The sequence below is a fragment of the Botrytis cinerea genome, chromosome 1 (genome assembly GCF_000143535.2).
Source record: "Botrytis cinerea B05.10 chromosome 1, complete sequence".
In the NCBI taxonomy this organism is placed as follows: domain Eukaryota; kingdom Fungi; phylum Ascomycota; class Leotiomycetes; order Helotiales; family Sclerotiniaceae; genus Botrytis; species Botrytis cinerea.
Window position 1 is genome coordinate 3446592 of NC_037310.1, and position 23095 is coordinate 3469686.

Here is a 23095-nt window from a genome sequence, read left to right on the forward strand (position 1 = left end):
TCATTTATTATTCTCTTTCAATATCTGAATGTATGCGCTAGCTATATGAACCAAGTATACTACTATCTCCGTTTCCATGCTTTTCTCTACTTCAATCGCCTAAACAGCCGATTTTGTCATACCAATGTACTACATTAACTCATTTCTTAGCCGAAACGCTAGTACGAGCCATCTGCGCTTCTCTCCAATACCAACAACCCACCAATGCCGCACCGGGCCCCACAGCTACATTCGCAAGAAGTAACAACACAGCCGCTTTTCCGACATCGACGGTGGTTCTTCCCACGCGCTTGATATCCCATACTGCGTTGCAGCACCAGATATAGGTTGCTAGATAGAACGACCAGAATTCGACGAGGAAGTAGGAGTGCAGGTTGGGGGTGGAGGTATTGGTAATGGGGGTGTTGGGGAGGAAGATGGAGGGGAGAGAGAGGATGGGATTGTTGGAGAAGAGGATTTGTGCGAGGATGGTGATGTGTAGGAGGAGACCGAGGATGAAGGTTGTGAGGTAGAGGGTACGGAGGTGTGGGATGTCGGCGGGGGTGTGGGATGCGGTGGGGGTTGCGGTGGGTGGGGGGATGAGTTTTTTGAGGATGGTGGAGGTGAGGAGGGTGAGGAGGGAGGTGAGGATGGGGGTGTAGCGGAAGAGGGAGTCTAGGGTGAGGGTGAGAGGGAGAGATTGTGATTGGGAGGGGAGGAAGAGGAGGAGTGTGGGGAGAGCGTAGCAGAAGAGGATGCAGGGGAGAATGACTTTCATGTAGTGGGCGGGTACGAGGCGGGAGAGCGGCCACCAGTAGGGTTCTGCGTTGGAGAAGAGGGTGTATGCGGTGTAGAAGATTGGGGCGATGATGCCGAAGCCGAGGTATTGGGATAAGGCGAGCCAGATGGTTGGGCTAGGGTGGATGTTAGTTTTTTCTCTGAAAATTTGAAAAGAAGCGAGGGAAGAAGGGAGGGGATATTCAAGCGGGTTAGGAAAGTCACTTACACAGCTACGAGGTTCATATCGTTGCGCTTGCGACAGCCTTCCACCAACCAGATGGATAGGGGCTGAATCAACATTCCGAAGAAATACATGCTCAAAGGACCCAATTTCTCATCTTTCTCCGCCGCAAGTCGCGGACTCCGCAGAATACTCGCGAATTCCTCCGCCAGCCCCGCGTTCTTCGACCGGACCCACATGCCATAGTACGCGAACACCGCAAGCGCCATATAGCACGCCATCTGCAGCCAACCCACCACCCCTCTCAATTCCGGCGCCCTGGCTAACTCATCTTTGTAAGGGATGAGTTTTGCGCGGGGCGGAAGCTCGACCATATCCAATTTATCCGCGTACGGCTGGTTTCCCGAGAAATTAAACATGACGTCTTCGGTATCTGTGATGGGCAACAGAGTCAGCGCGATGAACTTGTGGAGACGATCTTCCATGGCCTCGGTGCGCTGCTGCTCATGCGATGCGTCTTTTAGGATTGTAGCGCGCGTTTCGCGCAGGGCTTGCAGATCAGCGAACAATTTTGTTATTTCGCTTGTGCTGGGGCGCGAGGAGGTTTTCAGTAATTTCACGAGGGAGTTAACAAAGGCGGCGGAAGTTTCGAATGCAGTATTACCGCCATGGCCGCCGATAGGGTTGAATTTATGCACGGAATCACCGATTGTGACGATGCGCTCGAAGAACCATTTCTTGTAGACGTATTCTGGGAGCGCGGTGAGGGTGGAGGAGATTTTCCTCTCTTGCAGGACTTTGAAGGTGATTTCGGGGGTGATGGGGTCGTTTTCGTGGGCTTTGAGGACGGCCGCTTCGTCGGCTTTGGTGTAGCGAGGAATGGCACTGCCGTAGAGGGTGGAGGGATGTTTGAAGAAGTAGAACCAGTAGACGCGGCCTTCGGGGCCGCCGTTGATGAGGTAGGAGTTTTGCTCGCGGAAGACGGAGTGTAGGTTTCCCGGCTCGAGACCGGGGACAGGGTTGGAGATGCCGAAGATGCAGCTGTAGTCGCAAGGAGGGGCTGAGATGGAGTTAGTTGAGGTGTTTAGATAAATTTAAAACTAGGAAGTGTTTGTGTGTTTGGTGTGAGAGCTGGGTGTGATTGATGATCGAAATTTTATTTCCAGCTAGACTGTCAAATATTCTGAACTAGCAGACTATATCTGAGCGTCCATCATCTGCAAATAACTCCATAAATAGAGTGCATCTAACACTTTTAATGATCCAAATATTCTGATAGGACTCAGAACACAAGGGAACTTTTATTGTTTGCCCACAGTGTAGACTATTGGACACCCAGACTCCAGATATGTCTCAAACCTAGGACAATGAAGAAATCACCATATCATAGCATCAAATGGAAAAAATAGAGACCTACCATTATCTTCCCCAACAGGGATATAGCCAGGAATTTTCTCTTCAGCCAACCGCCACATTTCGGATCTAGTCTTGCTATGAATGCCATCACCGCCGACTAGTATATCACCTGTGAACTCAGACCCATCTGTCATGATTGCTTTGACGCCATTTTCATTCATGTCGATCTTCGCCAGACGCTTCTCGGTTAGAACCTTGGACTTATCCTTAATATTATCATACAGGACCTGTAGTACCGCCTGTCGATCGAGGAACAAAATAGGATATCCATGTCTATATTGTATCAGAACATATTCTCATTTTCCCAACAGAACCTGAATATGATCAAGCATAAAACTATTTACCTCTGTTCGAAAGAATGTCTCATTCCAGAGTGCCCCGCGATTCTCTCGCCCTTACTATTGCGAAAATTGAATCTCTCAACCGGAGGCGCCAGTCCTAAAATCGTGTCGAATAATCCCAATTGGTCGAGGATTCGGTTGCCGTTGGGGAGCAATCCTATGCTAGCCCCGACTTGGGGAGCTATCGCGGGGTAGGCCTCTAGAATGATAAAATCGATACCATTCAGCTGAAGCATGTTGCCCAACACGAGACCAGCCACGCTACCTCCAATAATAACGACTCTGAATGGGGTTTTGTCGGCCATCTTCGCAGCTGACTGTTAGGATAATCCGTACCGTCGTGCCTAGTAATCTTTGATGAAAAAAGAAATTGTTATAACTTTGTTATTTTGCAAATGCAAAGAAGACCAAAGCACTTCTATATACTTGTCCCGCCAGCAAGTATACAACTCCGGAACTAGAAAAACAAGACCAGTCCTTGTGTAGTTTAACGTCTGGTGGAATGTGCATTTTGTTTAGCTTCGAAGCTGCGTACGCTCTGGCTGTGTGAGTATCTGGGAACATTGTGACCCTCAGATTAGTTATTGGACCTGGTCAAGACGTGGAGACAATTCTTGTTGTTCATATACGCAAGAGCCCTAATGCTTGGAGAATAACGGGTCGTTCTGCATGCTGACCGTTTGGACAGATAAGAAAGTAAAGTGTGGCATCCTATGGGTGCGTCCTTGGCTCCTTGCACAATTTAAGAATAAGACTCTGCTTTTGCTTAGGGATCCTAGAGCCCGACAGTATGGTCCATACAACAAATAACAAGCAAAGTCACCACCACAGGTATTATGATATACCAAATATGCAGCTCACCCATGTTCTGCAACGCCGTAAATCCACAGTATGCTTCGTTTCCAATTACCTTGTCAATATTGTTTACTCATCCAATTATATCATAGGCTGAAAATTAATTTGGGGAATAAACTTCCGGGAATTCAGCGGGGATCAACTCAAAAGTGGAATATGAATAAATAAGTGGAGTGGCACACGAAATACAGTACAATTCTCTCCCTGCCCAACGAACCACATTTATAAGAAAAAATAAAGACATGTTTCCAAGGGTGAATGAATACTCCACACTCTCCACTCCCAAATCCTTTCAAACGGTTTCTGGCTGCATGAGGAAAGAGAGGAACATCGATAAACGTGGAAGAGTTCTGGATTGAACGAAAGCAAATGATAATGGAACGACTTGTAACTTTCATGGGTACTACTAACACGAAACGTTTGTGTTCCCCCGTACTCTATATACCTTGCTCGGGGCAGGTGTTCCGAATATGAAGTATTCCCAATAGGGGCTTGCTCGGCTCATCGACCTCAGTGTGGTCTGTCTGGCAAGGACGAAAGAGGACGTCAATAGTTGACCCCTTGGCAAACCGACATTAAAGTTTCCTAGCCTGCATGAAAAATCATAGTTATATATGACACCCACACTAAAATGAGATTTTTGCCGTTTGGTGATCTCTTCCTCTTAGGCATGGTGTCGCCTATAGCTCTCGACAATACTTGAAGTATTTGTTGTGTTAAGTGGTAAGGTGTGCACAGATCAATGCTATGTGTCCGTTGGTGGTATAATCTTGCCTTTTAAACTTTTGAGATTTCCAAAACGAACCGCAAATATGGAACCTCATCCCGATTCTCAGGGTTGTGTTCTTGAAGGCTCGACTTTAAAGGACGTCCTAAGACCTAGAATCTCTCTGGTGCAATTTATTACACTTCAGTTGAAGCTCACTTATCTACATGACTCCGGCAGTTGTGCTATTCGATTATTCTGTTTTGTCGCGTACTTCCTGAGATCATCGTCATTAAAAGAGTGCCGGTGGTGTGCTGAGCACATATTAGTCCATCATGGCTTTAGAACAGAGGGCTCTTACAATTGTCATTGTCAATTTTGTATTTCTTGGACTATCGACCATTACATTAGCACTGCGATGCTTTGTAAGGATAACGCGTGAAGTTTTCGGCTTGGATGATTGGATGATAGTGCTGGGATGGGTATATAGAGTAGCCTTTTCTCATAGTTTGGCGAGTTTGCTAATTTGATATAGATCATGTTCGTGTTGAATGTCTCCATGTCGACGATGTCTGCAGTCAATGGTCTAGGCGTTCATAATCTTACTATTACTGCCGCAGAAATGGAGCCTGCAGTCAAAGTTAGTACATGTATGCGGATAGTGGTATTGAACTTGGGTTACTAATTAACGAGAACAGTACTTTACCCTCTTTCAAATGTTCACCTTGACAGGTACATTACCAGTCAAAGCTAGCATCTGTATCTCCCTAATGCGCATAACACCCAGCTTGACCTACAGAAAAATCCTCTACGCAATCATGGCAGGGTCCGTAGCGACCGTCCTCATTTCCGACATCGTTGTTATTGTAACGTGTCGACCCATGGCATTCACCTGGGACAAAACCATTCCCGGTGGAAAATGCAGCAGTATCAATGCTATCCTCATCCTAAGCTATTGTTTCTCGGCCATGAACATCATCACCGACTGGTCTACTGCCATAATCCCCGCATTCATAGTATGGAACTTGAAGCTCTCTCCCAAAATCAAAGTCGCCATCAGTATTCTCCTAGGAATGGGTATGTTCGCTAGCGTAGCCACGATTGTTCGTGTCAAATATTTTCCCAACTATGCAAAATCAATTGACTATCTCTACGGCGTGGCTCCCATCGTCTGGTGGTCTACCATTGAAATTGGTTTAGGAATCATAGCAGCATGTCTCAGTGCTCTTAGACCATTACTCCGTTTCGCTTTAGGAAACAGTTCTTATGGCCCCTCGGACGATAAACCCAGCCCTCCAACTATTGGAACACCTAATAGAAAGGGCTACATGAAAGCTCGCGCCATCAAATTACGGAATATCGAAGACGGTCTTGCATCGACGATGATTACGGGAGCTGGAAACGACACCGTGGATAACTATAATGAAAGCATAAATGCTAGCGATGGGGATAAGAGTAGCCAAAGGGGGATATTACAGCATATTCCAGAGCATCCCGAACCGAAATGTACCGGGAAGGAAGTGGGTATTTTGATTACGCAAACTTATAAGATTGAGGATGACGGCACTGAAGACAATATCTCTAAAGATAGAGGCGACAAATACAATGGTAATAATGAGTCAAGGGAACGAACAATACAGGATATAGTATAAGTATAGCTTATGACGACAGGCTCCGTGCCATACTTGAATATGACATTAGCGCAATGGAATATTTTGTGAGCATGTTAATATAGGAGTCTGTAAGACTTTTGCTTTTGAGTCGTGGCCCGGACAATGCAAGTTAATGAGACATACTGATTGGAGTGATGATTGTGCACCAGATGGTGTTGCTAAATCTCTTGAAGTTAAATAGACATCCAAGACTACCTGAAAATCTAGTATTCTCCATGATCTAGAACAACTTGATCCTCTAAGCTTCTCTAAACACTACATCCATCTCGGATACTGCATGAATCGAAACTACTTGACTAACGGTTGACAAACTTGTCTTCGTGGTCTGCTTGGTAGGCGGAAAGGGCAAACACAAAAAGAAAACAACGACTGGGCAAACCTGTGTACATGTGCCATTTTCTGAATATCACATAACTAAAATGAACAATCCATTGAGGATCATATCATGCCAAATAAAAATATCGTATAAAGCGATTGCCAATCAACAAGCAAGCAGCTATACCAAACTGTAAAGGCACAAGAATGTTGCTCCGGGTCATTGCCACCGGTCTACCCACAGCCTCACCACTAGAAGCCGGACTTTGTGGAACACAATCATGAGTTGATTTAGATGTGAAAGCAAATCATTCTATTTTGAAAACTTCCAGAAAAATTGATAGCTTCATCTTCGCCAAAATGAGTGTTGACGTAAAGCTGAGCGCTGGTGAGAAAAGGGTCGTGCCCCTTAGATACTATATCATGTGACGCGGCTGGCCCGAATTACTAAAACGGATTAGCGCGTTCCTTGCTCACTGATCCAGCCGTTTACAATTGTCGTCGTCGCAAGTGACAAGGCCAGTTTTAGAAGCAATACAACCACATATCCTCTCCACATTTCAAATCTCATATTCCGCAACATCCCCTTAGTCTGGATATTTCTCAAATTCTCTTAATTAATTCCCACAACACTTGTACTTTCAAACTTCCGTTTGTTTTTAATTGAGCACGTTTCTGGGTGAACAGCGCCTCTGCGCAGATAGCTTGCCCACTACATTGGGCCAACAATTAAATAAGGCCGTTTCCTTTGATCGCATAGATTCAGAGAATTAGTAAATATGGCTCCATTACCAATCAAGTTTACGGAGCTTCTCCAGGTACGATATGAGTTGTGCGGTGATGGGATTGTTGACCTGTGTTTACTGACTTTAATTTAGTTAACAAGTGTCGGAGTTGAGGTATGTACCAGCCACAACACAGCTATTCTCACCAGCTTCTGCCATACCAACTTCAGCTTCAAATACGTGACTTCAATCTGGCTTGCTAACAATCAATCTTGTAGGCACAATCGATAGGTTTTAATTCATGTGTAAGTCATTCCGTAATATTGAATTGAGCTTTGGGCATGTGTTGATTACTCGAATAGACACTGGAGTCAGATTCCTACATCTGCGTACGAGAAAAGAAGAACGAAGCTGCACAACCAGAAGTCGTTATCGTCGATCTAAAGCAAAATAATGCTGTCACTCGAAGACCTATTAAGGCGGATAGTGCCATTATGCATTGGTCGAAACAGGTCATCGCATTAAAGGCACAATCAAGGACCTTGCAGATATTTGACTTGGGCGCCAAGGCAAAGCTGAAGTCTGCTACCATGAATGAAGATGTTGTTTTCTGGAAATGGTTCAGTGAGACAAGCTTGGGATTAGTTACCGATACAACCGTTTACCACTGGGATGTATTTGACCCAAACCAAGCATCCCCGGTAGAGGTGTTCAAGAGAAATCCAAACCTTGCTGTGAGTCTTATGTATTTTTGAGAGAAGGAATGGTATTAATATTATGCTAGGGGTGCCAAATTATCAACTATCGTGTTAGCGGCGACGGAAAGTGGATGGTAGTCGTAGGCATCACACAACAACAAGGACGAGTGGTGGGAGCGATGCAACTTTATTCGAAAGACAGAGGCATCAGTCAGGCTATCGAAGGCCACGCGGCAGCGTTCGGTACATTACGATTGGAATCAGCCCCAGCAGATACGAAGGTATTCACATTTTCGGTTCGGACTGCTACTGGCGCAAAGCTACACATAGTCGAGGTCGACCACCAAGCTTCAAACCCAACATTTTCGAAGAAGGCAGTCGATGTATACTTCCCTGCCGAAGCTGTAAACGATTTCCCAGTTGCAATGCAAGTTTCACAAAAATACAGCATTATTTACTTGGTTACCAAATACGGCTTTATTCACCTTTACGATCTTGAGACTGGTACATGTATTTTCATGAACCGTATCTCGAGCGAGACCATTTTCATCACAGCTGGCGATTCGGAATCTGCAGGACTTGTTGGTGTTAACCGAAGAGGACAAGTATTGTCGGTATCTGTTGATGAAACGACAGTTATTCCATACCTCCTCCAAAATCCTGCAAACTCCGGTTTAGCCGTCAAGCTTGCTTCAAGAGCTGGTCTACCTGGTGCGGACAATCTCTATGCCAATCAATTTGAGCAACTTTTGGCTGCAGGAAACTACTCCGAGGCATCGAAGATTGCTGCAAACTCTCCTCGCGGCTTCTTGCGAACACCACAAACCATCGAACGTCTTAAGAACGTACCGGCTGTACCAGGTCAACTATCTGTCATCTTGCAATACTTTGGTGTATTGCTTGACAAGGGATCGTTGAATAAACACGAGACCTTAGAGCTTGTGCGACCTGTCTTGGCCCAGAACCGAAAGCATCTCCTTGAAAAGTGGATGAAGGAGAACAAGCTTGACTGTTCTGAAGAATTAGGTGACATTGTCCGTCAACAAGATACACAGCTTGCACTTGCTATCTATCTCAAGGCAAACGTTCCTCACAAAGTAGTTGCTGCTTTCGCAGAGAGTGGCCAATTTGAGAAGATCTTACCCTACGCCCAACAAGCAGGTTATCAGCCAGATTATGTCCAATTACTTCGCAACATCATCTCCATCAACCCTGAAAAGGGAGCTGAGTTCGCTACACAATTGGCAAACACGGAGGGTGGTTCGCTTGTCGATATTGAGCGAGTTGTAGACGTATTCCAGTCTCAAGGAATGGTTCAACCTGCTACGGGATTCTTGCTTGATGCATTGAAGGAGAATAATCCAGAGCAAGGACACTTACAGACTCGTCTTCTTGAAATGAATCTCATGAACGCTCCTCAAGTTGCCGATGCCATTCTTGGTAATGAGATGTTCTCACACTATGATAAGCCTAGAATCGCACAGTTGTGTGAACAAGCTGGCCTTGCTCAAAGAGCTTTGGAGCATTATGAAGACCCTGAAGCCATCAAACGCGTGATCGTCAATATTGTTGCTTCACCAACTTTCAGTCAAGAATGGCTCACTGGTTACTTTGGTCGCTTGTCCCTTGAGCAGTCGTTAGACTGTCTTGATGCTATGCTCAAGGTAAACATTCGTCAAAACCTTGCGGCTGTTGTTCAAATCGCTGTCAAATACTCCGATTTACTCGGTGCTGTCAGATTGATTGACCTATTCGAAAAGTACAAGACTGCCGAGGGTCTCTACCATTATCTTGGTAGCATTGTCAACTTGAGTGAAGATCAAAACGTCGTGTTCAAATATATTGAGAGCGCCGCCAAGATGCAGCAATTTAACGAGGTGGAACGCATTTGCAGAGATTCCAATTTCTACAACCCTGAACGCGTGAAGAACTTCTTGAAGGAAGCCAAATTGGCCGAGCAATTGCCACTCATCATCGTCTGTGATCGATTCAACTTCATTCACGAGTTGGTACTTTACCTCTATCAAAATCAACAATTTCAATCTATCGAGGTCTATGTTCAGCGTGTGAACCCAGCCCGAACACCTGCTGTTGTTGGTGGTTTACTTGATGTTGACTGTGATGAGCAAATTATCAAGAACCTTTTGAACTCCGTTAATCATGCTTCCATCCCTATCGATGAACTTGTTCATGAGGTTGAAACAAGAAACCGTCTTAAGCTTCTGTTGCCATTCCTTGAGGCAACCTTGGCTGCAGGCAACCAGCAACAAGCTGTATACAATGCTTTAGCAAAGATATACATCGACAGGTTTGTTTATCGTCACACAATTTGTGGTAATATGTAGCTAATACAAGAAAAAATAGTAACAATAACCCCGAAAAGTTCCTTAAAGAAAATTCTCAATATGACACCTTGGTCGTCGGGTAAGTCTTCGACATTATCCCTTATTAATTGTCCCCCAAACTGACGATCTAAAAGTTTGTATTGCCAGCTGAGAGACCCAGGGCTAGCTGTAAGTGTTCCCGTCCTTTTGTTTAGAGCGATCAATTCGATCTTTTGAATGCTCAAAGCTAGTTTGAACAATTCCCATCTTTGAATGCCCAAAATCATTTGATCGATCCACTCCTTTGATTAGCCCCAGGTTACTTTTATGAATATCAGCTTCTGAAAGTCCAATATTAATCTGGTCAATCTTATCTTTTGGGCATTCAACATTAGCTTGATCATTCTAGCGCATTATGTGTCCAAATTTGCTTTCAACAATTGCTGACCTTCTGGTGATGTAGTTTATCTGTTATAGCAAAGGTCAAAACGACCTTGAGCTTGTCAACGTCACCAATGAGAACTCCATGTACAAGGCTCAAGCTCGCTATCTCTTGGAGAGAGCTGATCGAGAGCTTTGGGAGTTTGTTCTCTCGGAGAATAATATACATCGCCGATCCGTCATTGATCAAATCATCTCTACAGCTGTTCCCGAGTCAACTGAACCCGAAAAGGTCTCTGTCGCAGTCGCAGCTTTCCTAGGTGCTGATCTTCCAGGAGAATTAATTGAATTACTGGAAAAAATCGTTCTCGAGCCTTCGCCATTCAGTGACAATGAGAGCTTACAAAATCTCCTCATTCTTACCGCTACCAAAGCTGATAAGGGTCGAGTCATGGATTATATCCACAAATTGGATGCATTCAACCCGGCGGATGTAGCTTCTATCTGTATTGAAGTTGGCTTGTATGAAGAAGCATTCGAAGTTTACAAGAAGATTAACGACCACATCAACGCTGCAAATGTGCTCGTTGAGCACATTGTCAGTATCGATCGCGCGAACGACTATGCTGAGAAAGTGGAGCTTCCCGAAGTATGGAGTAGGGTTGCCAAGGCTCAATTGGATGGTCTACGTGTAAGCGATGGTATTGCCTCATATATTCGCGCCGATGATCCCAGCAATTATCTCGAAGTCATTGAAATTGCAACTCATGCTGGAAAGGACGAGGACCTTATCAAATACCTTCGTATGGCTCGCAAGACTCTTCGTGAGCCTGCCATTGATACTGCACTTGCTTTTGCATATGCTCGTACCGATCAACTCAGCGAACTCGAGGACTTCCTCAGAGGAACCAATGTCGCTGATATCGAAGAATCAGGTGACAAGGCATATGCTGAAGGCTTCCACCAAGCCGCGAAGATTTTCTTCACTAGTATTTCAAACTGGGCCAAACTTGCCACCACCCTCGTTCATCTAGAGGAATACCAGTCTGCTGTTGAATGTGCCCGAAAGGCCAACAACATCAAGGTCTGGAAGCAAGTTAACGCTGCTTGTGTTGAGAAGAAGGAATTCCGCCTTGCCCAGATTTGTGGTCTCAATTTGATTATTGATGCTGAAGAGTTGCAGAACTTAGTCAAGCAATACGAACGCAATGGTTATTTCGATGAGCTTATTGCGGTGCTTGAGCAAGGTCTAGGTTTAGGTACGTTCTTTCCCTGGTTTTTAATTACTCTTTCCCCAATTGCCCGTTCTTTCCTTCCATGAGTACACAGTGTATCCAATAGTCCGGATTGCAGTCCAACAATATAAGGGTTTGAATGTCCAAAAGCAATTAGAAATCTGAAAATGGTTCAACATTCTAATCAAATTCAATATCTCAAATGATTTGAATGTTCTAATTGGTTTGGAGATTTGATAGTCTTCATTGTTGGACTGCAGTCCGGACTATTGGACACTCTGAGTACATATGCTACTAACCACTAACACTCCGATTCCTTGTACTGATATACATATTTCCAAGTACTGATATACGTGTTTTTATAGAGAGAAGTCACATGGGAATGTTTACTGAATTAGGCATTGCCCTTTCCAAATATCACCCAGACCGCACAATGGAGCACTTGAAGCTCTTCTGGAGCAGAATCAATATTCCCAAGGTGATTCGTGCCTGCGAGGAAGCTCACCTTTGGCCCGAGTTGATTTTCTTGTACTGCCATTATGACGAGTGGGACAATGCCGCTCTTGCGATGATGGAGAGAGCTGCCGACGCATGGGAGCATCACTCATTCAAGGATATCGTTGTCAAGGTAGCAAATTTGGAGATCTACTACCGCGCTCTAAACTTCTATCTTCAAGAGCAACCATCTCTCATTACCGATCTTCTTCAAGCACTTTCACCAAGAATCGACGTCAATCGTGTTGTGAAGATGTTCGAAAAATCTGACAACATCCCTCTCATCAAACCCTTCCTTCTCAACGTTCAGACCCAGAACAAGAAGATTGTCAACAGTGCCATCCATGACTTGTTGATTGAAGAGGAAGATTATAAGACCCTCCGTGATTCAGTCGAGAACTATGATAACTATGATGCCGTCGAGCTTGCTCAACGATTAGAGCGTCACGATCTAGTCTTCTTCCGTCAAATTGCTTCCAACATCTACCGCAAGAACAAGCGCTGGGAGAAATCTATTGCTCTTTCAAAACAAGATAAGCTTTTCAAAGATGCAATTGAGACTGCCGCTATTTCTAGCAAGGAAGATGTCGTTGAGGAGTTGCTTAGATATGTACGTTCAATTTGTTACCAGATTTTCTCATTCCTTTGCTAATTATTCCACTAGTTCGTTGATATTGGTAGCCGTGAATGTTATGTTGGCATGCTCTATGCTTGCTACGACCTCATTCCTGTCCATGTTGTTATGGAAATTTCATGGCGTCATGGTCTTACCGATTTTACTATGCCATTCATGATCAACTACTTGGCCCAGCAAAGTTCCACAATCGCTGAGTTGAAGAAGGACAATGAAGAGAGAAAGTTGAAAGAGAAGTCACAAGTTCAGGAAGAGGACAACACCCCAATCCTCGGAGGTAATCGTCTAATGATCACCGCTGGACCTACCGGACGTGCATCTCCAGCCCAGTTCGGCCAAACTAATGGATTCGCACCACAGCCAACAGGTTTTGGGGGATTTTAGATGATGCTAGAGGATGAAAAACGCGTTTATACATAATGATATTGCATTTGGGTTGTAACTTTTTCTTGATTTTTTCATCAGGTCTGGAATTTCATGAAGATTTGCATCTTGGCACATTCCATGATGATGATGATGTAATTGTATGCTTGGTGCAGCATTTACTGGGTGGAAAAATTTTCCTTTTTCAATGGAAGACTCACCATGCTTGTAACTGATAGTTTGAGGAGCGTTGATGGAATGGTTTGCTTTTAGATTCTCTGATGTATCTCTGAACAATATGAGAAAAGTAAAAGCTTGTTTTACCCAAGTCTTTATGTTGAATGGAGTGAAACCAAAAGTGCCGTGCTCGCACCGTCCCGTTGATCCCGCCTTGGTATTGTGTAGAGATACTATTTGTAGATTAAAGTGAGACTGCAGTCTGGATTATGGGAAACCCTGGCTCCACCATATTCCCATACCCCTCCAAAAGCAATTCAAGATTTGCAATAAATTCAATGAATCCAACTCCTTGAATGTTCTAATTGAATTCAAACAATCAAACCTCTTGGACGGCCCGACTCGAATCAGATATCCACACCGTTTGAATTATTCAAATGGATTTTGATCATTCAAACCCTTGTGGATATGCCAATTAGAGTCAAGCATTCCAAGCACTTGCGAATGTCCTAATTAGGTTCAAAGATCCAAATTTTTTTAATTTTTTTTTTTTGGAAGATCCGGTATGGTATGTCAATCAAGATTCTTGTGGAAATGGAAATTCAATGCGCCCGAGAAATCTAGAGCGGATGTTCTGCATTGGAATGGATGTGATGTGATGTGATGTGTGATGGGATGGGATGGGGGTGGGCCAAGCATGCCAATTCTGCATGAGTGTTTCACGATGTTACTGAGGCATTTTGAGGGGGGGGGGGGGAAGATAGCTGGATGTATGTGCGTTTGAGTTTCTGGACGGATCTTGGTATTCTGGAAGGAGGGTGGAGGGTCGAGGGTCGAGGGTCGAGGGCTGGATGGGGTGTTTTGACGTTTTGACGTTTTGATTTTTTGATTTGGGGATATGTGCCAAGTAGCTTGGGGAGGGCTATGACGCCGGGTATGCACCGAGAGGAGAGTTTAGGGGTCTGGATGGATGGGTTGGAGGTTGGTTTTGTGTCACGGTGAGCGCGCTTCGTGGATAGATGGATGGATGGAGAGAATCTGGAATTGGGACTTGGCGGTTTAAGAGACAGATTGGCGTGCCGGCTTGGCGGGGTGTGGGAGGGTTAGGTTGGATGGGGGGGGGGGGTTAAGATGCTGAGAGGCTGAGAGGCTTGGGTGGTATTTTGGGTGGGAATTTGAGGGAGTGTGCGAGGGGTGGGAGGGGTGGTGGAAGGGGGGAGGAAGTTTAAAAAATGGAATGGTTTCAAAGTGGAGGAATGAATGAGTGAATGAATGAATGGATGGAGTTGTGCTTCGGAGTTGTGAGTTGATTGATGGATTGATGGATTGATGGGCTGCAAACCTTTCGGACAATTAGATGGCGAATTGTTTGGGTAGGCTGGTTCGTAGGCTCGTAGGGTAGGTAGGTGGGAAGTGGGAAGGAAGCACGAAGGATGGAGGGGTTGGAAGTTGTAGCGCTGCAGCATTGAAGCATTGTAACCGTAACATTACACATTACCGGTAATCAGCCAGGGCAGTCTAGTCTACGAAGGACGCAACGAAGTAGGATTGAGAATACGGGATTACGGGATGGCGAAATCGATGGATGGGATGGATGGCTAGCTAGCCAGGGAGGGAGGGAGGGACGAAAGGAAACGGAATGGAATTGGACAGCTCGGGGGGACGGGGCGCGTAGAAAATTCGATATTCATTGATTGCATTGCCGAGGGAGTGGGAAATGAGGAATGGGGAGATGGCGATATCGCTTGTGATGGATGTGAGGGAGGGAAGTGTAACCAGGTTGTATTGAAGAAGAAAAAGTGCGGCGATCAGGATTTGAGATGATTTAATTTTTGGGGGGGTGTGACTCCGTGTGCAGCAAACAGCGTGGAGCGGAAAATTATTCAGGTTCTGCGCCGGCCGGCGGCCGATGGGGCGCCGAGCCGCGGTTTGTTTCGCTGGATTTTGCGTTTGGCTTCTTCTTGGGCCTGGGGCTGCGGTGCATGTCACTTATATTGGCTTACGGTGGGTGTTGCGAGTGTTGATCGAGATTGGAGATTACCTGGTTGGGTTAAGGTTTATTACTTGCTCTGCTCCCCACCGCGCATTTTGGAGGGCCCCACGAGCGAGATGGGATTGGGATGGATGGATGGTGGTAGGTGGTGGTTTGTTTATTGGGCTAGTGAGATTATGAGTTGTTGGGTGTTATTGTTACGCGAGAGACGGAAAAATCACGATGGTTGGCCGTGTGTGGGATCTTGTGAGATTTGGGGGGAGATGAGCGATGAGCGATGAGCGATGAGGGAGAAATGGAAATGGAAATGGAAATGAGAGGACGCGTGGGAGGTTGATGACTGTGGGATGGAGATGGGATGAGAATGTGATGGGCATAGGATGTCCACATTGCGATTATCGGAATGGCATGCGAGGACGGAGTGGTGGGTGAATGGAGGATTGATTTTGGGGTGGTTTTGGTTTGTATTGGATGCTTTGCTATTGGTCGATGGGGTGTATCCCACGCGGCTGGATGGCTGGATGGCGGGATGGCTGCTGGTTGATGTGGTGGATGGGATGGCTGATGTGTGTTGTGTGTTGTGTGCGGGAGGTGGGATGTGTTGTGGAGGGGTAGACGCGGAGAAATGCATAGATGTATGTGTGTGTATGTGTGTGTGTGTATGTATGGTGAACGGGAAGCGTTTTGAGGTAAGCAGGTAAGCAGGTAAGCAGGTAGATAGGTAGGTAGGTACGTAGGTAGGTAGGCAGGTAGGTAGGTACCTTGCTGGCTTGTGTGATTTTTGAAAGTATGTTTTGTAGACAGGTGGATAGATGGATAGATGGGAAGATACATTTCGCTTCTATCGCTGGCTGATGAAGGGGTACGCAAGGAAGGTTAGTGGGAATGACGAAAATCTACCACATCACCGCATGACAGAGCATACTTCTCATAGAAAAAGTGTGTATTTATTGTAGTCTCTCTATTACATACTCAATTGCTATGGTGTTATCACGGTTAGGTAACGAATACGATATACAATTGAATCACATCTACCCAATTTGCACCGACGCCATTTGGATTTGATATTGATATTATATATTATTCCTGGCTGACGATCCGAATCAGTAGATTATCGTGCGGGTGTGATTGGCTCGGGACTTGGGACGCTTAGATCGGTCAAAACGCTGGGTAGATATTTCCGAGAGCTTTTAGGTTTTGGATGATGGGTGATGGGTGATAGACAGATGGATGGATGCATTAATGGGTTATAGATTTATGGGTGAGAGATTGACGGATGGATGGATTCCAAACGTATAATATATTAACGTTTGAATGTAACATCTTAAAACGGTAATGGTCAGTCCAAATAGTCTACCTCCACGGTAGTGGCCCTCGGAGAGCCAGCGGAGCGTCATTCCATTGGATTACATTGGATTATATTGGACAAGTTTTGACTTTCTAGCTATTGTGATGGACGGTCAATTGTGTACGGGAGTGAAAGTTAAAGTGATAATGGTGGGGTTCGTCGTAGAACAGTACATGCAAACCACAAACCACAAACCATCGTCATGTTCGGTATCCAGGTCCTCGGACTGATTCATTCGTAAATCGAACCCAAGCCTTTTTGAAATCACAAGAAGTATCAAAACGTGAATGCGTGGCGGCCGAGTGAAGCAAAGCAAAGCAAAGCAAAGCAAAGCAAAGCAAAGCAAAGCAAACAAAGAGACTCCTTTGCGTTGCTTTGTGTCTGGTGCTTCTGCGGTTGCTGGTGTGCTCAGAGCCCCTCCATGCACCGAACCCTCCACTGGTGTATCGGTGCTGCATCGGTGCTCCATTCTCCAAGACGCTTGAAGAGAGATAAATACATTCTGGCCAAGAGACTTGTTGTGTTTGATGACTTGACCAAGAAATCCCAAGAAATCCATAGGTGTGAGACACCGACAACCCTTGTCAGATATCCTTCCTGCCCCTCACCACATTGCACAAGCCTCAAGATCACCCAAGTAGTAAAACTCGGGTCTATTCACACCTCTCCCTCGATCAATACGACGTCTGCGGCTTCTGCAACCCATTGAGAAAGGTAGAAAAGAGGTTCAAAAAGTCGAGATTCCCCGTGCCTATTCTTCCTTCTTCTTCCTGTTCTCCTCCCACTTTCCTCCGTGTGATACTTCGTCTATATCTACCTCACCCCCTCCCCCTCGAACGCAGATTGTACCGATACCCCAAGTGATTCCGCCGTACCGTGTACGCGTTTTCATTAATTTACCATATCGTATTACCTACCTATTACCTACTACCTATTACCCATTACCTACTCCCTCCCACCACTACTCGACTCTACCTGGGTGCGTTGCGATTATATTCTTCTTCTTAGTAGCTCGTTTTACTAGAAAGCTTTCCCACCCACCCAGCTTGAACCCCTCCATTACCAAGAACTTTAAACGCTACCCATCCATCCTTGGGCCGAACCTAGACCGAAAACCCCTCCGTCCGTTGTGATAAATCCAACGAGCACAGAAGCTCAACAAATACCATCACCGTCCAAATCCCAATCTTCTCAAACGTTCAGTCATGGCTCACCACGATGAGAAAGGTCCTCATGGAGATGGAGCTTACAGTGAGGTTTTTGAGGAGGGTTCCGACATCAAACACCCACATACCGTCCATCGTATCAGAGCCAACTCCTCTATTATGCAACTGAAGAAGATTCTTGGTGAGCAATCTACCTATCAATCCCTCGACGGACTATGATGAATCGACCAAGATTTCAAAAAAGTTTCTGCAGGACATGCTAATCTATTCTCTTTTAATCTACAGTTGCCAATCGTGGAGAAATTCGTAAGTTTTCCCCATCAATCAATCAGTTCTTGTGTGATGTGACTCAAACTAACGTGGTGTAGCTATTCGTGTATGTTGTCGTCCAATTCCTACAAACTAATCACCGCAGGATGTGCTGACCCGATCTTTTTGTCATTCAGATCTTCCGTACAGTAAGTTTATTTGTTTTATTCTCGCGAGATTTCGCACGTCGTCTTTGCTTCCATGCATCAAACTGACTCGTCTCTTTTTCTAGGCCCACGAGCTTTCTCTCCAAACAGTCGCAGTCTTTAGGTAACGCCTTGGCGATAATCACATAGATGGATATCGGACTGACCGAGTTAATAGTTATGAGGACCGTCTTAGTATGCACAGGCAGAGTGAGTACAAATCTACAAACATAAAGTATACACGGTGAAGAGAGGCTGATTACGTTGTGTTGCAGAGGCCGATGAAGCATATGTTATTGGAAAGCGGGGTCAATACACACCAGTCGGTGCTTACTTGGCTGGAGATGAAATCATCAAGATTGCTCTCGAACATGGCGTTCAAATGATTCATCCTGGTATGAGATTTCGATTCCATCACAATTATTGGGGGCATGGTCTAATTTTGCATTAGGTTATGGTTTCCTTTCTGAAAATGCCGAGTTTGCAAGAAACGTTGAGAAGGCTGGACTTATCGTAAGTGGAACATTCGTCGTCTTAAACATGTGAGAATGATAGCTCATGAGACCCTTGCATAGTTCGTTGGTCCTTCGCCAACCGTTATCGATGCCCTTGGAGACAAGGTATCTGCCAGAGAAATCGCCATCAAGGCCGGTGTACCAGTCGTTCCAGGTACCGAAGGAGCTGTCGAAAAATTCGAGGATGTAAAGAAATTCACCGATGAATATGGTTTCCCAATTATCATCAAGGCAGCATATGGAGGTGGTGGACGTGGTATGCGTGTTGTCCGACAACAAGCAGAACTCGAAGATTCTTTCAACCGTGCCACATCCGAAGCCAAGTCGGCTTTTGGTAATGGAACTGTTTTCGTCGAAAGATTTCTCGACAAACCAAAGCACATTGAGGTACAACTTTTGGGAGATAACCACGGAAACATTGTTCACTTGTACGAACGTGATTGTTCCGTACAACGTAGACATCAAAAGGTGGTAGAAATCGCACCAGCTAAGGATCTTCCCCAATCAGTTAGAGATAACCTCTTGGCCGATGCTGTCAGACTTGCCAAGTCGGTCAACTACCGCAACGCAGGAACGGCTGAATTCTTGGTTGATCAACAAAACCGTTACTACTTTATCGAAATCAACCCACGTATTCAAGTCGAACATACTATCACCGAAGAGATCACTGGAATTGATCTTATTGCAGCACAAATTCAAATCGCTGCAGGTGCAACCCTTGCTCAATTGGGTCTTACACAAGATCGCATTTCCACCAGAGGTTTTGCTATTCAATGTCGTATCACCACAGAAGATCCATCCCAGGGATTCTCACCAGATACTGGAAAGATTGAAGTCTATCGTTCAGCTGGTGGTAACGGAGTTCGTCTTGATGGTGGTAATGGATTCGCTGGCGCAGTTATTACTCCTCATTATGATAGGTTCGTATTTGCTTTTCTCATTTCCCCTAAATATCTATTATTGATAAACCATGACTAACTTTCCCAAAGTATGTTGGTCAAATGTACTTGCCAAGGATCTACTTATGAAATTGCTCGAAGAAAGGTCCTTCGTGCTTTGATCGAATTCCGTATTCGTGGTGTCAAGACCAACATTCCTTTCTTGGCTACTTTACTCACTCATCCTACCTTTATTGACGGTAACTGCTGGACCACATTCATCGACGATACCCCTGAACTGTTCGATTTGGTCGGTAGTCAAAACCGTGCTCAAAAATTGTTGGCATACCTTGGAGATGTTGCCGTAAACGGAAGTAGCATCAAAGGTCAAATGGGAGAACCAAAATTCAAGGGTGAAATCATCATGCCAGAACTCTTTGATGAGAGTGGAGCCAAGATTGATACCTCTGTACCATGCAAAAAGGGATGGAGAAACATTCTTCTTGAGGAAGGTCCTGAGGGATTCGCCAAGGCTGTCAGAGCAAACAAAGGATGTCTTCTCATGGACACAACATGGCGTGATGCTCATCAATCGCTTCTTGCTACACGTGTTCGAACAGTTGATCTTTTGAACATTGCAAAGGAGACAAGTCACGCTTACAGCAACTTGTACAGTTTGGAATGTTGGGGTGGAGCTACTTTCGATGTTGCCATGCGTTTCCTTTATGAAGATCCATGGGACAGACTCAGAAAGATGAGAAAGCTTGTTCCAAACATTCCGTTCCAAATGTTGTTGCGTGGAGCTAACGGTGTTGCTTACTCTTCATTGCCTGATAATGCTATCTATCACTTCTGTGAGCAAGCAAAGAAACATGGTGTTGATATTTTCAGAGTTTTTGATGCTTTGAACGATATTGATCAACTTGAGGTTGGTATCAAGGCTGTACACAAGGCTGGTGGTGTTGTTGAGGGTACAATTTGCTACTCAGGTAATTACCCTAAAAACCATCCACTCTGTTGAAACTGCAATACTAACTTTTTGTTTAGGTGACAGTACGTACTTTTCAATGTCTAACTTCGCTTGGATGTTTCTTCCCCCTATGTTTTGTTTTGTTCTTTTCGCTCCTTCCCAATTCTCCCCGCTCCTGCCTTTACTCCAAACCTTATTCCAATTGTCCATCACAGTTGGATCTTTGCAAAGGTCTATCAGAAGAAGAAATATTTTTCTTGCTTTCTGGAATCTTTTCAATTGTTCATGGCACTTTGATCATTGAAAACATTCATGAGTTTCTTCTGGGGCACCTTGTCATTGGCTCTTCATATTCCAGACATCGAAAAGCTATATGAAGTCATAGAGCTTTTTCTTTTCATCTTCCTCCCAACGAGCAATATTTGAATTGTCAAAAGAATTTCAGACATTTAAAAGCTCGTAGGGAGAGCATTATTATCCCCATTATCCCCTTGCCACTGGAGCTATATTCTTCCTCTGAAGCCTCATTTCAATTGTTGATAGCAAATTGGACATTGAAAAGCTTGTGGGAGAGCAATATCTTTCGCTTGATTTTCTACTCCAGATTGGATTTTCAATTGTCGATAACAATTCAGACATTGAAAACCTTGTTGGAACAATATCATCACCTCTTTTTTCAAGGCATTTCGCAAAACCAATTACTAACTTACTGGTGCTTTAGTGTTGAACCCAGCCAAGAAATACAACTTGGAGTACTACTTGTCTTTGGCTGAGAAGCTTGTTGCTCTTAAAATTCACATCTTGGGTGTTAAGGATATGGCTGGTGTTCTTAGACCAAGAGCTGCTACATTGTTGATTGGAGCTCTTCGCAAGAAGTATCCCGATCTTCCAATCCACGTTCATACTCACGACTCTGCCGGAACTGGTGTCGCATCTATGGTTGCTTGCGCTCAAGCAGGTGCTGATGCTGTCGACACTGCTACTGATAGTTTGTCTGGTATGACATCTCAACCAAGTGTTGGAGCTGTCCTTGCTTCATTGGAAGGATCAGAGCTTGACCCAGGCTTGAACGTTCACCATGTTCGAGCTATCGATACCTACTGGTCTCAACTTCGTCTCATGTACTCACCGTTTGAGGCTGGTTTACACGGACCAGACCCAGACGTGTACGAGCATGAGATACCCGGTGGTCAATTGACCAACATGATGTTCCAAGCATCTCAACTTGGTCTCGGTGCTCAATGGGCCGAGACAAAGAAAGCTTATGAGCAGGCCAATGACTTACTGGGTGATATCGTCAAGGTCACTCCAACATCTAAGGTTGTTGGTGACTTGGCACAATTCATGGTTTCCAACAAACTTGACTTCGATTCCGTTCAAGCTAGAGCCAGTGAATTGGATTTCCCAGGTTCCGTTTTGGAATTCTTTGAAGGTTTGATGGGTCAACCATACGGTGGTTTCCCTGAACCATTGAGAACCAATGCTCTCCGTGGCCGACCCAAGCTCGACAAGCGCCCTGGTCTCACTCTTGCGCCACTTGATTTGGCTCAGATCAAGAAAGACATCCATGCTAAATGGGGCAGCGTTACTGAGTGCGATGTTTCAAGTTATGCCATGTACCCTAAGGTCTTTGATGAGTACCGAAAGTTCGTTCAGAAGTACGGTGATTTGAGTGTTCTTCCAACTAGATATTTCCTCTCGAGACCAGAAATTGGAGAGGAATTCCATGTTGAGTTGGAGAAGGGTAAGGTTTTGATCTTGAAGCTTCTTGCTGTTGGTCCATTGTCAGATACCACCGGACAAAGAGAGGTCTTCTACGAGATGAACGGAGAAGTTCGACAAGTCACAATTGATGACAACAAGGCAGCTGTTGAGAACACAAGCAGACCAAAGGCCGATCCAGGAGATTCCAGCCAAGTTGGAGCTCCTATGTCAGGTGTTGTCGTTGAGTTGAGAGTCAAGGATGGTGGTGAGGTTAAGAAGGGTGATCCACTTGCTGTCTTGAGTGCCATGAAGATGGTGAGTTTATTCTTTCTCGAGTTAATTTCAATGAACAATATACTAATTATGAATATAGGAAATGGTTATCTCTGCACCACATGCTGGTAAGGTCAGCAGTATGCAAATCAAGGAGGGAGATTCAGTTGGAGGTTCTGATCTCATCTGTAAAATTGTCAAGGCAGGAGAGTAAATAGCAAATTTCAGTGTGAATGCAAGTTTTGGAGCGGTTATTATGATATCAGATGTTGCAAGTATTGATGGGATGAATGGATTATGATTGACAGGTTTAAAGGTTATTGCTTGACCTACTTTTTATAGAATTATGAATAAGCTTTTATCAATTTCTGGTGTTTTTAGTGTCCTCATGAATTGTATGTAACCTAACATGATGTGAAAATTGAGAGCCAATGATGTAATACTGCCTCTCGTATACAAACCCCAAAGTCATCACCAATAGAGAAGATATTATACCCGCTTGCTTTTGAAATAGA

The 23095-nt window shown here is 44.8% G+C and overlaps 4 protein-coding genes across 4 annotated transcripts; 3 read left to right on the plus strand and 1 right to left on the minus strand.

Moving 5' to 3' along the window:
- Window positions 1-3077, minus strand: BCIN_01g09920 (hypothetical protein). The gene is made up of 4 exons (XM_024690871.1): window positions 2701-3077; window positions 2358-2629; window positions 986-2000; window positions 1-893 (listed from the first exon to the last, which is right to left on the minus strand). Exons 1-4 carry the CDS (start codon window positions 3000-3002, stop codon window positions 140-142), a joined length of 2343 nt encoding a protein of 780 aa, XP_024546641.1. The 5' UTR covers window positions 3003-3077; the 3' UTR covers window positions 1-139.
- A 1479-nt stretch (window positions 3078-4556) lies between these two features.
- On the plus strand, window positions 4557-5963 carry BCIN_01g09930 (hypothetical protein). Its single transcript, XM_024690872.1, has 3 exons — window positions 4557-4740; window positions 4794-4898; window positions 4957-5963. The coding sequence occupies exons 1-3, from the start codon at window positions 4594-4596 to the stop codon at window positions 5908-5910; spliced, it is 1206 nt and encodes a 401-aa protein (XP_024546642.1). The 5' UTR covers window positions 4557-4593; the 3' UTR covers window positions 5911-5963.
- Window positions 5964-6752: 789 nt separating this feature from the next.
- On the plus strand, window positions 6753-13456 carry Bcchc1. The gene is made up of 10 exons (XM_024690873.1): window positions 6753-7064; window positions 7125-7145; window positions 7250-7276; window positions 7334-7705; window positions 7756-9977; window positions 10034-10093; window positions 10149-10182; window positions 10457-11633; window positions 11975-12714; window positions 12769-13456. Exons 1-10 carry the CDS (start codon window positions 7026-7028, stop codon window positions 13120-13122), a joined length of 5046 nt encoding a protein of 1681 aa, XP_024546643.1. The 5' UTR covers window positions 6753-7025; the 3' UTR covers window positions 13123-13456.
- Window positions 13457-17268: 3812 nt separating this feature from the next.
- Window positions 17269-23038, plus strand: BCIN_01g09950 (hypothetical protein). Its single transcript, XM_024690874.1, has 13 exons — window positions 17269-17966; window positions 18071-18091; window positions 18154-18161; window positions 18232-18243; window positions 18327-18364; window positions 18419-18450; window positions 18516-18635; window positions 18692-18753; window positions 18816-19675; window positions 19745-20622; window positions 20681-20686; window positions 21325-22622; window positions 22681-23038. The coding sequence occupies exons 1-13, from the start codon at window positions 17825-17827 to the stop codon at window positions 22792-22794; spliced, it is 3591 nt and encodes a 1196-aa protein (XP_024546644.1). The 5' UTR covers window positions 17269-17824; the 3' UTR covers window positions 22795-23038.
- The last annotated feature ends 57 nt before the right edge of the window (window positions 23039-23095 follow it).

What these genes read in the sequence shown, in the direction of transcription:
- BCIN_01g09920 (XM_024690871.1), bottom strand. Translation starts at nt 3,002, where the DNA reads ATGGCCGACAAAACCCCATTCAGAGTCGTTATTATTGGAGGTAGCGTG. An exon ending in AGACATTCTTTCGAACAGAG is followed by an intron (nt 2,630 to 2,700) that starts GTAAATAGTTTT and finishes GATACAATATAG; the next exon opens with ACATGGATATCCTATTTTGT. An exon ending in CCCTGTTGGGGAAGATAATG is followed by an intron (nt 2,001 to 2,357) that starts GTAGGTCTCTAT and finishes ACTCCATCTCAG; the next exon opens with CCCCTCCTTGCGACTACAGC.
- BCIN_01g09930 (XM_024690872.1), top strand. Translation starts at nt 4,594, where the DNA reads ATGGCTTTAGAACAGAGGGCTCTTACAATTGTCATTGTCAATTTTGTA. An exon ending in GGATGATAGTGCTGGGATGG is followed by an intron (nt 4,741 to 4,793) that starts GTATATAGAGTA and finishes AATTTGATATAG; the next exon opens with ATCATGTTCGTGTTGAATGT. An exon ending in AAATGGAGCCTGCAGTCAAA is followed by an intron (nt 4,899 to 4,956) that starts GTTAGTACATGT and finishes TAACGAGAACAG; the next exon opens with TACTTTACCCTCTTTCAAAT.
- Bcchc1 (XM_024690873.1), top strand. Translation starts at nt 7,026, where the DNA reads ATGGCTCCATTACCAATCAAGTTTACGGAGCTTCTCCAG. An exon ending in CGATAGGTTTTAATTCATGT is followed by an intron (nt 7,277 to 7,333) that starts GTAAGTCATTCC and finishes TTACTCGAATAG; the next exon opens with ACACTGGAGTCAGATTCCTA. An exon ending in TTGAGGAGTTGCTTAGATAT is followed by an intron (nt 12,715 to 12,768) that starts GTACGTTCAATT and finishes TTATTCCACTAG; the next exon opens with TTCGTTGATATTGGTAGCCG.
- BCIN_01g09950 (XM_024690874.1), top strand. Translation starts at nt 17,825, where the DNA reads ATGGCTCACCACGATGAGAAAGGTCCTCATGGAGATGGAGCTTACAGT. An exon ending in GCAACTGAAGAAGATTCTTG is followed by an intron (nt 17,967 to 18,070) that starts GTGAGCAATCTA and finishes TTTAATCTACAG; the next exon opens with TTGCCAATCGTGGAGAAATT. An exon ending in CGTTCAAATGATTCATCCTG is followed by an intron (nt 18,636 to 18,691) that starts GTATGAGATTTC and finishes ATTTTGCATTAG; the next exon opens with GTTATGGTTTCCTTTCTGAA.